Source organism: Carassius carassius, chromosome 22 (genome assembly GCF_963082965.1).
Source record: "Carassius carassius chromosome 22, fCarCar2.1, whole genome shotgun sequence".
Classification (NCBI taxonomy): Eukaryota; Metazoa; Chordata; class Actinopteri; order Cypriniformes; family Cyprinidae; genus Carassius; species Carassius carassius.
Genome location: NC_081776.1, coordinates 25779917 through 25795866, shown reverse-complemented (window position 1 = coordinate 25795866; position 15950 = coordinate 25779917). Strand labels below are relative to the sequence as shown.

The following is a 15950-nucleotide window of genomic DNA, read 5'->3' as shown; positions in this document are numbered from 1 at the left end:
TCACATTCTTTGTTGTAACTCTTCCTTCTCAGTCACACACCTGACTGAAAGGCTCATTATGCAGCTCATCATGTGGGCCTTTGTCTTCTCAGGTGTAAATCAGAATAATATTCATGGTCAATCTCGCCTACTCGCATATGCCCTTTTGAAACAAAAAGTGTCTTATAAAATTTAAATCAATCTATTGAATTGTTTTCTCTGAACAAGTAAATAAGATGATTTTCACATCATTTTGAAGCAAAAATTCTATGCTACAAGGTCCATGTTTTCAGTCTTGTGAACAAATGTTCTGTATGTGTTTTATGATCTTATTTCAGTGACTTCAAAATGGTAGTTTTCCACTAACCAAGCATAAAAGTTGTTTTCTCAAAAACACAATCATGTACATACATGCTATTTACATATTATTGCAGCCCAGTTTGTACTGAATACAGTGTCTTACATTTATATATTTATAAGCAAATGATAAAGCACTAAAGTCAGGGCATGTCAAAACTTCTCCAGGCCCCCAAAACCCCCTTGGACTTCAGAGGGTTAATGTTTGATCAGTGTCTCTGTAAACATTTTATGAACACTTATTTATGGAATTAATGTATAATAAAAGTAGGATTAAAGCAATTAAAGGTGCAGTAGGACGTCCTGGAAAATGCTAACTTTAGCCTGATAGCACTTAAAGCATACATCTCGCCCTCCCTCCAAATTGCCGTCCAAAGCCTACTTTACTCAACTCAAACTTTATAGTACTTGACGTTGGTTGTTGTGAAGGAAGGTCAGGTTGTTGATGTTTGTCTGCCATTCTCACTCATATGTGAACTCGCTGATGATGTATCCTATCTACACGAACAGGGTGCACAGCAGTATGCAAATACATACTGTGGCAGGGGGGCGTGGTTTAGCGAAGTCTGCAGCGGGAGAGAGAATCAGGAGACGAACAATGAGTGAGTGGTTTGAGCGGAAACGATCAACACCTGTTTCTGGTTTCAGTAATTGGCGTGGAGAGAGTATAAAATGGCAGGAGAAACAGGAGCAGTCGAGAGAGAGATGGACTGCTGACGTGAACTGGAACCGGAAAGAGCTACCCGGAAGTGTTTGGCGATAGTGTGTATTGATGTCAGAGTAAAAGTCACCATTGGCATTTATAAAGAATATTTTTATTTAATAAACTTGTCAGCAGTTCAGCTGACCACTTTGTCCTCTTCCTTTCCTCCTACGAACTTACTACACTGGTGCCGAAACCTGGGAAAGGAAGAAGGAGTGCCACCGCCATGCAGAGCTCGTCCTCCACGCCATTTGCGGACGTCATTTCATCCCTCGCGGCCCTACATCAAGAGCAACATCAGGCCTTGCTGGACTTGAGAACGGATCAGGAGCGGCGGTTCCACGCCATCCTTCAAGCCCAGCAGGAGGACCGCGAGAGGTTCCGGAGCTGGATCGACCGGGAGGTTCCCCGCTCACTTGCCCCTTCACAAGATGGGATCGCAAGATTACCCTGAAGTATTCCTGTATTCCTGGAACTGTTTGAAAAATCAGCTGAAGCGTGCAGCTGGCCCCGCAACCAATGGCCAGTTCGACTGATCCCCCTGCTCTCAGGCGAGTCTCAGGTGGCCGCACAACAGTTACCGGTAGAGAACCTCCTGGTCTTCGACGACCTGAAGAGGGCCATCATTCAGCGGGTCGGCCAGACCCCGGAGCAGCATCGACAGCGGTTCCGTTCCCTGGACTTGGGGGAATCCGGTCGCCCCTTCGCAATGGCCCAGCAGCTCAGGGACTCCTGCCGCAAGTGGCTACTGGCCGAGGGAAGTGACGTGGAACACGTCATCAACCTCATTGTGTTGGAACAATTCATTGCTCGGCTTCCGAAGAAAACAGCCGATTGGGTCCAGTGCCACCATCCCACGTCACTGGACTCAGCCATCCATCTCACAGAGGACCACATGGTGGCTTGTCCAGGGGTCGGTGAACCCCTACCATCAGTCTCTCTCTCCCTCTCTCCACTCTCCGTCTCTCTCTCGACCTGTCCCTCTCCCTAGGTCTCATCCACCCGGCCCTCCTCGGGCACTACCCAAGGGCACTACGTGAGTCCCAGAGTCATAGTCATAGTTGACTTTGCAACACGATATCCTGAAGCAGTGGCCCTCCGCAACATTTCCGCTAAGAGTGCTGCGGACGCCCTGTTTCGTCCAATCTCCCGGGTGGGGGTTCCGAAAGAAATCCTCACCTATCAGGGCACGGCATTCATGTCACGTACACTACGCGAACTGTACGGATTATTGGGCATTAAATCGATTCGAACTAGCGTCTATCACCCACAGAGCGACGGCCTGGTCGAACGATTTAATCGCACACTTAAATCAATGATCCGTAAATTCGTCCAAGAAGACACCAAGAATTGGGATAAGTGGCTAGAGCCCTTGTTATTCGCTGTGCGGGAGGTCCCACAAGCCTCCACAGGGTTTTCCCTCTTTGAGCTTCTCCATGGAAACCAGCCCTGAGGGGTGCTGTATGTACTGAGAGAAACTTGGGAGGAGGGACCATCTCAAGGCAAAAACAAAATTCAGTATGTGCTGGACTTGAGAACAAAACTCCACACTTTGGGGCGGCTATCAATGGAGAATTTGTTACAAGCCCAGGACCACTGAGGCCAGCTGTATAACAGGGGAACTTGATTACGCAAATTTGCACCGGGAGAGAAAGTACAGTACTTGTATTACTCCCAACATCGAGCTCTAAGTTAATGGTCAAGTGGCAGGGACCGTTTGAGGTCGCACGACAAGTCGGAGATCTCGATTATGAGGTAATATGGTCCGATAGGAACGGGGCACATCAGATCTATCACCTCAACCTCCTAAAAAATGGAATGAGATGGAATCAATGATGTTGGAAACGGTGATTAGTGGAGAGGATGGTCTCGGACCAGAGGCGAATATCAAACCACAATCCCTCGCCCTGGCCCCAGGGGGAGATCACCTCTCGGCGTCCCAACTCACTGATCTAACGAAATTACAGGCAGAATTTGCCGACGTGTTCTCACCCCTACCGGGCCGTACGAACCTGATTCAGCACCATATCGAGACGGAGCCTAGGCGTGGTAGTTCGCAGCTGGCCGTATCGCTTACCTGAGCACAAGAAAAAGGTAGTTCACGCTGAATTAGGCGCAATGCTTGAAATGGGAGTAATAGAAGAATCCAATAGTAACTGGGCGAGCCTGCTCAGTCCGGTTCTGTGTGGATTACCGCAAGGTGAATGCTGTGTCGAAATTCGACGCATATCCAATGCCACGGGTTGACGAGTTGCTTGATCGGCTAGGCACGGCTTGTTTTTATTCGACATTTGACTTAACATAGGGATATTGGCAGATCCCATTGTCTCCATTATCCAAAGAAAAGACAGCTTTCACAACGCCTTTTGGATTACACCAGTTTGTTACCCTTCCATTTAGGTTGTTCGGGGCACCGGCTACCTTTCAGGCTCTCATGGATAAGATTCTGCGGCCCCAGAGGGCTGTCCTGAGGGCTGTCCTGAGATCGCTGAGGGGGGCTGGACTCAAGGCCAACTCAAAGAAGTGTGCGATTGGGCGAGTGGAAGTAAGGTATCTGGGCTTCCACTTGGGGCATGGACAGGTACGTCCCCAAATTGACAAGACAGCCGCTGTAGTGACCTGCCCACGTCCCAAGACCAAAAAGGAGGTAAGGCAGTTCTTGGGGCTGGCGGGATACGAAGAGAGAGGCTAAGTACAGCACCATAGAGAAAGAGTGTCTTGCCATCAGATGGGCCGTCCTCACCCTCCGCTATTATCTCCTGGGACGGAAATTCACCCTCTGTTCGGACCATGCTCCGCTGCAATGGCTCCAACGCATGAAAGTTACCAGCGCCGGATCACTCGTTGGTATGCATTTGTATCGGACAAATACAGTTTTGTTTTGTTTTTTCTTCAGGAAATTCAAAATGGTCTTTGATGTGGCATGACAGATCGCTATATAAACGCTTTGAAGCTGCTTCTGCGATGGTTCAGAAACATGCCGATATAATCCCAACAGAAGCACTGATTAGAGTGGCCGCTCAGATCCGGATCCTGTGTATGAGCCGTGGCGCCCCGCAGATTTGTGCAGAGCGGCATGCAAGTGAACGTGATCCGCTGTACTACTAGTTAAAATGCTAATTCTTGATATCAGAATTTACATTTCAACTAATAAAAAATATAATTATTGATATCTGTAAGTTTATTTTCACTAGTTAAATGTCACCATAGGCTGCCATTCAAATCTAATTGAACATTGTCACTAGTGGCAATTAAATTGTTGATATCAATAATTAAATTGTTGATATCAAGAATAGACATCTGTCCTAGTAACTAGTGATTACTAAGATCAAAAATAATGGTTTTTACTAGTAAGAATTTTATTTCTGATATGTGAAATTGGAATTTCAACTAGTAAGAAATGAATTCTTGAAATCAACAATTAAATTTGAATGGCAGTCTATGTTGACATTTAACTAGTGAAAATACAATTACAGATATCAAGAATTATAGTTTTTACTATGTAACTCCTGATATCAAGAATTAGCATTTTAAATTGTGAAAATTGAATTGTTGATATCGAGAAATAATGTTGTTACTAGTAGAAATCCAATTCCTGATATCAAGAATTAACATTTTAACTAGTGGAAATTGAATGGCTGATATCAAGTATTCGTATCCTGCAAATTAATAAAAGTCAATACGGCTTGCCTATTATGGAAGGCATTTTCTGCCAAATTTAAATAAATAAATGAAATGATTAAAATTAAAACCAGATTAACTATTTCATTACAGAAAACTGTACGCAAAATATGTGACAAAATTGAGAATGAAATTAAATGATTTCATTTTCACGGTGACATACCTGTCAAATTGAAAAATAAAATGCAATTGGTGATTTCACATTTCATTTTCAATACAGTCTCGAGGCAAGACTGCCAATATTAAAATGAAAAGCAAACGTGAAAAAAAGCTCTTTATTAACGCTCACGCAATAATAGTGACACAATTCAAATTTAAATGTAAATTTTGCTTGTCTTCATTTTCAAAGACAACCTGAATGCAAATTATATGTTAATGAGTGGGTGTGGCTTATTCAAGTAACGGGGCTAGAGACAATCGTCGAAGTCTCGTGTGCATGAGTTGAATGGTGGTCGAAACAATGTGTGAAAAGACATTAAAATGTGAATATATTGTAATCGAGACATGGCGAATCTGTTAGTGAGCTTTTGCGGGAAGCTGCTGCAGCATTAGAACGTGGAAGAAACAACCAGCCTGACCAGCATGCGTCAAACCCTCGACCCACTGCAGTTCCTCGGCCTGAGCCTCCACGAGACTCCCCGGAAAATCTGCTGTCTGCTGAGTTTGTGACGGCTGCAAAATGTCCAAGTGTATCCAAGATTAGGGGTGCTCCGATCACGATCGGCCGATCGTTAATGCGCATCTCGTCAGTAAAGCCGGTTCTCTAATCAGCAGTTAATTCCATCAGGTGCGTGATTTCACATACAGCAGCTGTTACTACACAGAGCCATTGTTAACTGAGAAGATGCGCCAATAAACGCTGAAAATGAACGTGGATTTGCACATCTTCTCAGTTAACAATGGCTCTGTGTAGTAACAGCTGCTCTATGTGAAATCAATAAAGGTAATAAAGAGCTTTGTTAAAACTGTATGTGTAGTTTCTTTTTCACGTTTGGCTTTTCATTTTAATATTGACAGTCTTGCCTCCAGACTGTATTGAAAATGAAATGTGAAATCACCAATTGCATTTTATTTTTCAATTTGACAGGTATGTCACCATGAAAATTAAATCATTTAATTTCATTCTCAATTTTGTCACATATTTTGCGTACAGTTTTCTGTAATGAAATCGTTAATCTGGTTTTAATTCTAATTTTAATCATTTCATTTATTTGGCAGAAAATGCCTTCCATAGCCTATTGCCATTCCCAGGATATAAATGTTTGATATCAAGAATAATATTTTTTACTAGTAGAAATTTAATTGCTGATATCAACAATTCAATTTCAGCTAGTGATGATGTCATTATTGATATTAAGAATTAGCATTGTTACTAATGGAAATGTAATTACTGATATCAAAAATAGCAATTATCACTAGTAGAAATCTAATTCTAATTTAACCTAAATAAAGAATAAAAGAAAGAATCTCAATTAGCCCTTATTTTCCATTTCTGAAGTTAATTGGCAACTCTAATGATGATGTAATTATCTTTTGACTCCCCTGACAGCGGCTCCTCCCTTAGAAACCTAGATATTTTCATTTCATTTATTTATTTATTTTACAGGGACAGTGCTCATTGATTAACAGTAAAATAACTGTAAATGAGCCAGAGATAGCTCAACAGGCTAATTTTCATCTGTTGTCCCTGGCCAGTTATTATAAAGGCATATGTGAGTGAATAATAGATTTATGTGCTTGGTTTTTGAAATGGAAAACGAATACAGCTCATAAAAAATTATATGATGAACAAGTCACGATAACATATAATTTTTTCATAGAAAAAAATTAAGCAACTAAAACCTTTCTTTATACTAGATTCAACTTGAATTTCAATACTATTAAACTGAATTTGAAATCTCAAGGAATTTTTAAAAACATTTTTGTTAAATAACCTAAATGAACTTGTATCTTATATAGTATCCGAAGACCTTGATTGCATGTTAGCATAAAACATCGATTTTTTAATTAATTAATTTTAAATGAACAATTCCTGTATAAAATGGGACAGCAACCTTTATATCAAACATTTTTAAATCGTCCACAGCTGAGCAACGTGGGAGGCATGTGCATTCACAAAGTAATTTTCAGATGCAATGAAAAAAAATGGATAAAAACATACACAAAACTTGTAAATAGTTAACAACATAGCCTAGATTAGGCCCAGACTCTGTTCCTAAGTATATAATGTAAATTTGTTAACTCACAGTAACAAATTTCCAGTAAACATTCAGCAAACGAAAAAAGGCGATTAATTGGTTAAATCACCTGTTTTCATTTGCTGCATGTTTTTTAAAAACACGCAAAAAAATTGAGTTTGTGAGAGGAAAAAAAATGTCATGTATAGATCGCATTTTATTACATTCAGAAATAATAATGGCAGGCTTAATAATGTTATAATGTACCAACAGGATATTTTTAGTTCCTTTCACTTTACAACAAATGCTTTAAATTTAACAAATTTATCAGAACAAAAAAAGAGTAAAAATATATAATTCTAATGGGATAAATATAATTGCAGTATATAATAATATAGGCTTAGCTATAAACAAACAAACAACAACAAAAATTATAATAATTTAAAGCGAAACATAAGGTAATGTTGGGTTCTCTCATTCTGGACAAACCCAATGATGTTGCCCATTTGAAGCTGAACTATTATTAATTAGCTAAAATCAATATTTTGTGCTCGCAACACAAGTACATTTTTGTGTTTCCAAACGAACATATTAAATGGCGGAAGTCTCCGCATTCAGCGCAAATCCCGCCCTGCAGCTGATTCTAAGGCCGGCGACACACTGGATGCGTGGCGCAAGCGTCTCAGCTGTGTGGCGTGTCCGTTTTTAATTCGGCTCCCATGTTGACAGGCTAGAGCTTGCAGACTGCCTGCGTGAGACGCGTGCATGCTAGAAATGGAACCAACGCCTATTTTTTACGCGACACGCAAGCATGTTGGAAGCGTTTCCAGGCAAAATATAATAGGAAAATGTAAAATATAAAATTTGATGTTTGAAAGTCTATAGGTTGACATAAATTCTGATGTAATTAAAAAAATAAAATAATTATCGATTTTCAAATATTGCACCTGTCAAACATAGTCTATTTTGCTATTATTATTCAATACTGTTGACGGTGTCCTTTATCAGTAGGCTTTATATTTATGCTCAACATGAAGTATAGATATAGTTGTCATGAAGACAAGAGCCTGGTCTGTAGGCGCCCTCCCTCTATGTCACCTACCGTAGCTGCAGCGCCGTGTCAGGCAAGATTCTGGTGAAGCAGGCCTACAAGCTGGGATTGGTAATGCTGCACTGTAATCATAGTTATTTATTTATATTTTTCATTATATTTTATTATATGATATTGGTTTGAGACTGAGAGTATTTTATTTAGTGGAGAACTTTGCAGCAGTATTTTATTTCTTATTCTATTTTTATTTTATATATATTTTATTAAAAAGTATTTTTTTTAAAGTGTATAGTAATAAACAACCTGCAGTTTAATGTTTGTATTTCTTTCCCTTACTGTACCAAAAATGAACCGAACCGTGACATTAAAACCGAGGTACGTACCGAACCATGATTTTTGCGTACCGTTACACCCCTAATATATATATATATATATACACACATAGGCCTATTACAGTGGCATGCGAAAGTTTGGGATCCCCTTGCAGAATCTGTGAAAATTTGAATAATTTTAACAAAATTAGAGAGATCATACTAAATGCATGTTATTTTTTATTTAGTACTGTCCTGACTAAGATAGTGTAACACAAACATCAGGGCCTGTCACATCTTCAAGGCCTGCAAAATGCCTCAGCATGAACTCAAGAGGGTTAAATTCATAACTCATCTGAGCATTTCTGTTGATTCAATACAGCAAATCTTTCTTGAATCAGCTTGATCCAGTTCAACACGCTTTTGAGTCAGTCACAGCGGTTGTCAAGCTATCAACACACTGAATCTGTCCTACTGAAATGAGGCAGGAACCAAGAGGAATATTATCCTCTGAGCTGAGGATTTCACCCATGAAGTGAAAATAAAGCTATTGTAATAATCAAATTCTTAAAGAAATGGAACATGTTTTTTTTTATTAACACAAAACAGTTAATTGCAACAAACTATACAAAGAAGTCACTTAAGGAAATGTCTGTATTCATGTTTTTGATTAGGTATTGTCTGCCTTGTGTCCTAATAGATTCATACTACACAATAGATAAGGATATGCAACCCTCTACACTGCAAGTAAATCACTCGCATATGCGACTGAATTTTACTCTGGGGGACTAAATTATGTCTTTTGTTAGCTATTGGCTAATAAATTCTTAGATTTTACTCGCCAGTATGTGCGTTCAAGGCTATTTTAAGGTTAGTACATTTTCATTCGCTGAACACTGAATGAGCACTTCAGAGTTTCGCTCTCCATCAAGCGGTCTGTACTTTTTCAATTCATCTCAATGGACGCATAGTGCACCTGTATTAGCCGAACTGTAAACTCCGACTCGCCATCACTGTGCTAATAGCGCTGTTTCTCACACATGCAAAGAGAGAGAGCGAGAATCTTACAACGCTGAATTGACGCGCTTCATGTAAACTATATTCTTTGTTGTATTTTCCTGTCAAAATAATGGAGTTCCTTTGGAGTTATACAGCTTTTTAAAACAAGCAGAAGATATGCCAGTTTCTCCGGTAGTGGGGGGGCAATTTCATTGGCTGGTGCTCATCTATTACAATCCCTGTTTTGATTTCAGCAAATCAGCTTGACCGAACGCAGACAACGTGATTAATATTCATGAACCCAGCAGTTCATCAATCCATAGTGCATTGTATATTGTTAGTATGGTAGTAGAATTGGAAGTAGTATTATCTTTTAATAATAATTAATAAGATATATTACTATTATTTTGTTTTTACAGAAACCCTGAAGGACCAACAATATCTTAAGCATCACCACCAGTCTTAAGTTGATGACAAAATGACAAATATGCATTCATACATGGTTACCAAGTTTTAGTTCTAATCACTAAAGTTCTATCATTAAATTGTGCTTAATTATCATAATATAATGCTTGACTGACTGATTAAGAAGCTAATATTTAAGAAGCTGTGCCACTTTACAAAGATAAGCTGACTGAAATCATATGCGTGTGTGTGTGTGTGTTTGTAAAATAGTATATCGGTCTGGCGAGTAAACTGAAAAATGTACTAGCCAATGGTGATTATGTTGCCAAGGTGTGCATAGAGGGTTGAAATATACTAGCTATAGTTATTATAACATCTATATTTATCCACATATTTGAACATAGTGATTGAGTGAATGTGAATGTCAAACCTCAGTATTTTCAGTTTACAGTTTGAACTCTTCATGCCATCAGAAAGCAGCTTCACTCCTAAATCCTGCAGATGATTGCTACTCAGGTCCAGCTCCATCAGATGAGAGTTTGATGATTGTAGAGCAGAAGACACGGTTTCACAGCATGTTTCATCAAAACCACAGCCGTCAAATCTGACAAAACAGAATGCTTTTATTTTCTGATGTTCAGTGTTTCTGCAGTAATTTATTATACCCTTCATAATCCAATCAGGAACATATTACACATATTATTTTGACATTTAATCGATAAGTGATATAGAACAAAACATTTAATTAAACAGCAGTCAGTGAAATTACTCACAGGGCTTTTCTGCAGCATCTCACAGCTGGAATGAGTCTCTTGTAGTTTGAAGGTGACGTGAACCTCTTTGGACTGAACTCATCCAGCACCTTCTCTGACATCAGCAGTATGTAGGTCATCACTGTGCACATTGAAGATGAGAGGTCTCTTCCTGGATGTGCATCTGAACTGAGGTAACTCTGGATTTCCTCATATAATGAATTATCTTTCAGCTCAAGTAAGCAGTAGAAAAGGTTGACTGACGTTTCATCTGAGATGTCCTGTTTTTGTAATTCTTTAATGTGTTCAGTGGTTTGTCTGATGCTCACACTGGTGTCTTTAGTGTGTGTGATCAGGCCTTTGAGCATGTTCTGACTGGATTCCAGTGAAATGCCCATCAGAAACCTCAGGAACAGGTCCAGATGTCCTCTCTTACTATTTATAGCTTTATCAGTGGCTCTCTTTATTAAGTCATGAAATTTGACATTTCTAAAGAAGAACTGAAGCTTTTGTCTGGCTGTATTTTGTGAATCTTTAAAGAAAAACTGAAGCTCTCGCTTGTTCTTGTTCAGGTAGCAGATGAACACATGCACTGCAGCGAGGAACTCTTGAACACTCAGATGCACAAAGCTGAAGACCTTTGTCTTATAAAGTCCATCTTCCATCCTAAACATCTCAGCTATCATTCCTGTGAACTCAGTGTCTTTACTCACTTCAATACCACATTCTTTCAGATCCTTCTCATAGAATACAATGTTTTCCTTCTTCAGCTGTTCAAATGCTAGCTTGGCTAACTTCAAAATCATTTCTCTATTTATTTTTAAATGGTCTGAATGTTCACTTTCTTCTTGTTCATCATACTTCTGACTCTTAATGTTCATCTGTATCCGCAGGAAGTGAATGTACATTTCAGTGAGTGTTGTGCTTATGTTCTCTGTATTGTTCTTGATGAGAATATCCTGAAGTACTGTGGCTGTGATCCAGCAGAACACAGGAATGTGGCACATGATGTAGAGACTACGAGACGTCTTAATGTGTGAGATGATTCTGGAGGCTTGAGTCTCATCTGTGATTCTCTTTCTGAAGTACTCCTCCTTCTGTTCATCAGTAAATCCTCGCACTTCAGTGAACAAACCCACATGTTCAGGAGGGATCTGATTGGCTGCTGCTGGTCGTGATGTCACCCAGACCAGAGCTGATGGAAGCAGCTTCCTTTTGACCAGACTTGTAAACAGCACATCTACGGATGCTCTTTCCTCAACAGTGTCCGGCGTGTCACTTTTAAAGTTCAATGGCAGTCGACTCTCATCAAGTCCATCAAATATAAATGCTAGCTTACATTCCTTATATAAATTTGATTTCTCTAGGTCCTTCAGTTCAGGATAAAATTTCAGCAGAAACTCATGGAGACTGATCTCTTTATCTTTAATCACATTGATCTCTCTGAATTGAAGCAGGAACACACAGTTTATATCCTGATTGGTGTTTCCTTCTGCCCAGTCCAGGATGAACTTGTGCACAGAGACAGTTTTTCCGATGCCAGCAACTCCCTTGGTCAGCACAATCTTCTCCTTATTTTTTTTTCTCAGTTCAGTAAATATATCATTGCAGTTGATTGGTTTGTCTAGTGTTTTGTTGTTCCTGAAAACATCATCAATCTTCATAATCTCATGTTCATGATTGACATCTTTCATATCTCCCTCAGTGATGAACAGCTCTGTGTAAACAGTATTGAGATCTGTGTCGTTTTCTTTGTTGCCCTCAAAAATATATTTAGCTTTCTTCATCATGCTGTTTTTGTGAGTTTTCAAGAAGTTTTGCAGCTCTATAATAATAATAAAAAAAAAACAAATCAATCAGATTGATAAAGCATTAAACAAATTGGAGAAATATTTTTCTTTTCAGCATGATCATTATTATTAATAACATGCAGACAGACTAAAATCATACTGCTAAAAACAGCACAGACCATCTCTAACAGCTTGGTTTCAATTTTAGAATTTCTGAAAGTTATTTTTGATAAATGGTTTCCAACGTCATCTAGCACATCAAACAGGATGTGAGGCTGTATTTACAACATGCTTTGACCTACTTAAATAAACTTTGCATGTGTGATTTTAATCATGCCTTGATGACATTGAATCAATTTGGTGACAATGCCACCTACTGGTCAACTTTAATAAACAATTGTATCACAATATAAGATGTTCAATTAATTTTTAGACCTTTGTGAACTGGATATTACTGGGGACATGCGGTAACACTTTATTTTAAGGACTAGCTCTCACTATTAACTAGTTGCTTATTAGCATGCATATTATTAGCATATTGGCTGTTTATTAGTACTCATAAAGCACATGTTAATATGTTATTCTGCCTGACCACATTTTAGATCCCTTAATCCTACACTAGGGTTGTGCCGATAGACAGAGATATCGACGATAGCAGATGTCTTTGTCGATAGTGAAGACGATATTAGGCTCATTCTCCTATTAATGTATTAAATTATAATAATTATTATTATTTTTATTTTCATTAGATGGCCTATTATAATTCGGCTATCAAACTGCTCAGCTATTTCACTTCAGCACCACATTTCACACACACATACGCGTGCGCAAATGAGGATTAGAGCCTATATCCAGTGAAGAAGTCTCTATCCACAAACAGACGTACATCGTCTGCAGTTATTTCTGATTAGGTATTTAATTGCACTTTAACAAGTAATCTGAATGGCCTATATATGTGCAATATTTTAAACGAGTCCTCACTAACTTAGTATAATGCCACAGTTATGTTAGAAGGCGTCTCATTCTTGTTTCTGTGGCGGTGCGTCAGACTCGTCATGAGGAGCACGGTGCAGAGCGATGTATGACTGGTGCATCACTTCAATTCAACTTTATTCCAAATATAGGAACTTGTTTTGAATGCTTTATATTTAACATGTTCATTTATGTCCAATATTAGTGTTAAACTGTTGGACTTTCTATGAAATCTACTATTGATTTTCACCGTTGACTGATTTTGCAGAACATTTAGACTGATAACTTCCATACACAGATGCGGCTAATTTGTCACAGGACACGCGGTATGACAGTTGCGTCTGACTATATATGAACTAGCTGTTTTATATTTAACGTTAGTTTATCAGTTTGTTTGAAAGTATATATTTTTTTATTATTGGTGATTCCATAGGCTCTCTCTTGCGCACACTTGCGTGGTTTAAAACACCAAATAGTTATGTTATGACAAAAACAAAGAGTTTCTCTCTTGCTCCACCCATGCACGATAATATTATGTATCGTCGATCTCACAGGTTGACAATATGACGATTTGAAAAATGAACATATCGCCCAACACTATCCTACACCTTACCAAAACTTAACAACTACCTTACTAACTATTAATAAGCAGCAAATTAGGAGTTTGTTCAGGGAAAACTTTTAGTTAATAATGAATGTGTTCCTTATTCTAAAGTGTTACTGGACACGCAGTTCTCAGGGGTTAGGGGAAAAAAAATCCTGAGACTGAGCTTTTTTCCGGGGCGGGGCGGGGCGGGGCAGGGCAGCACATGGAAAGCATGCAATGACTCTGACAACTTTAACATTTGAAAGGATACTATGGCAAAGTTATTGGTTTGTTTATTCAAACTGATTTTCTTTTTCATGAATATATGATTGACCTGAAGAAGGAAAGCTGTATCATACACTTGGAAAAGGATTATCGACACTAGGGGTGTGACAATACACTTAGCTCATGAGATGAGACAAAATACAGATCCTTGGTTCACTAGAACGTGACAATATTTTAACACTATTTTTTTAAGAAATGTTCAATGACAAATTATTAGTTTTTTTTTTTATTGTAAAAAGTAAAACAATGCAGTTGTATTTTAGAAATACTTTAACTAATCTAGGGCTGTAACTAATTATTATTTTGGTAACCAAGTAATCTACTCATTATTTTGACAACTGAGTAATCTGATATTTATTTAGTAACACAAAAAGACCTAAGTGAAAAACCGGCTTTAGTATAGCTATTTATATATAAACTAACGATGAGGCAATAATAATTGGCTTAAATAAAATATAAAAAAACAAAAAATTACTTGATTGTACTGAACAACACTGTTAAAATACATAATGTAATATACACATAATATGAACATAACTAACTTAAGTACATTATGTATTAAAATACCTGCAGTGGGTGCCAAAGGCCTGGTGACGTTTCACTTTACAGTGTGATTAAACTGTTTAAATCATTAAATTGTAATATTTGGCCACATGCAGAACCTTTTATTTTGAAATCGCGATGTACAATACATGGCATATTTAGACATAGTTTGAAGTATTCTCCCGTTGGCAAAGGTGTTTAATGATTTACATTACAAATCTAGTGAAATAATGCACACTGGTTTCCCAGATGAACTTTTTTTGAATGCAATTTAAATTCACAGCATATACAGAGGAAGAGCGTGAACAGGACCTTTTCAAAAATCCTGGTAATTTTGTTCTGGCAATCATATAATTTTTATGGAAATGACATGATTACTCTGAGCTGTTTACAAAGCTCTGCTGCTTTTTAATAAACGTTAATTACTCTATATAAATATGCTCTAGATGGCTATCTTTGAGCATTGCGCTTTGCAGCTTGTCAAAGTTGGTGTGACTGGTCCTGTAATGCTTCCAGTTTATCTAGTTTGCATTTACAGACAGTGATTGATATGTACTCAAGATATGTTGTGAATTACCTCCAACAGGGACAGATGTCTTTATATTTCCCTCAGACTGAGCTGTGCGAGAGAGAAAGAGAGAATTAATCACTGGGAAACATTTATCACACATTAATCACATCAGCAAAGCAAAGAGGGAAAGAGGTTTAAGTCAAACCATCACACTTGTAAATATTTACTCACATTACAGTCACGGTGAATGAAATGTTACCTTGCTTGTGTTCATTCTCCAGCTGATCAGCCAGATCATTCTGTTTCATCTTTCTCAGGATGTCCACCATGATCTTTACAGCTCCTTCTGGTCCAAAACATGCCACCATCTTTTCCACTGTGTCGAATATATCTGCCTTTTCCATTTCAGACTTTGATATACACTTATGATATGCATTCATTAAGCGCCAATGAAACTCCTTCAGTTCAGCTTCTACCAGCTCCTTCAGTGAGTCCACGAGCAGTTCTTTAACAGACGCCATTGTCCTTCACCAACTCACAGCTGCAGGGCAAAAAGAAAAAGATCTGAAGAACTTTCACTCTTAATGTGGACATTAGTGCTCAAATGTTATTTGGATTATGAAGCTGTGAATGAAAATTCTGATATGAATCATCAGAAAGTTGTTTAAGCAAATCTAATTAGTAGCATATTGCCTTATTCTGCATAACCATATTTTAAATCCCAAAATCCTCCCTCATACCTAATCTTGACAACTACCTTACTATTAATAAGCAGCAACTTAGGAGTTTACTCAGGCAAAAGTCATAGTTAATAGTTAATGGTGAGAATTGGTCCCATTATTTATTTT

General features: G+C 38.4%; 1 protein-coding gene across 1 annotated transcript in view; it reads right to left on the bottom strand.

The window, feature by feature from the left end:
- The window catches only part of LOC132099259 (NACHT, LRR and PYD domains-containing protein 3-like), a 117930-nt gene extending 102291 nt beyond the window's left edge, over nucleotides 1-15639 (bottom strand). The window contains exons 1-4 of the mRNA XM_059505696.1: nucleotides 15362-15639; nucleotides 15169-15210; nucleotides 10437-12240; nucleotides 10094-10267 (exon numbers count right to left, since the gene is read on the bottom strand). Coding sequence (XP_059361679.1) covers nucleotides 10094-10267; nucleotides 10437-12240; nucleotides 15169-15210; nucleotides 15362-15623 — 2282 coding nt within the window. The 5' untranslated portion in view covers nucleotides 15624-15639. The remainder of the gene's footprint in view (nucleotides 1-10093; nucleotides 10268-10436; nucleotides 12241-15168; nucleotides 15211-15361) is intronic.
- Between the last annotated feature and the right edge of the window lie 311 nt (nucleotides 15640-15950).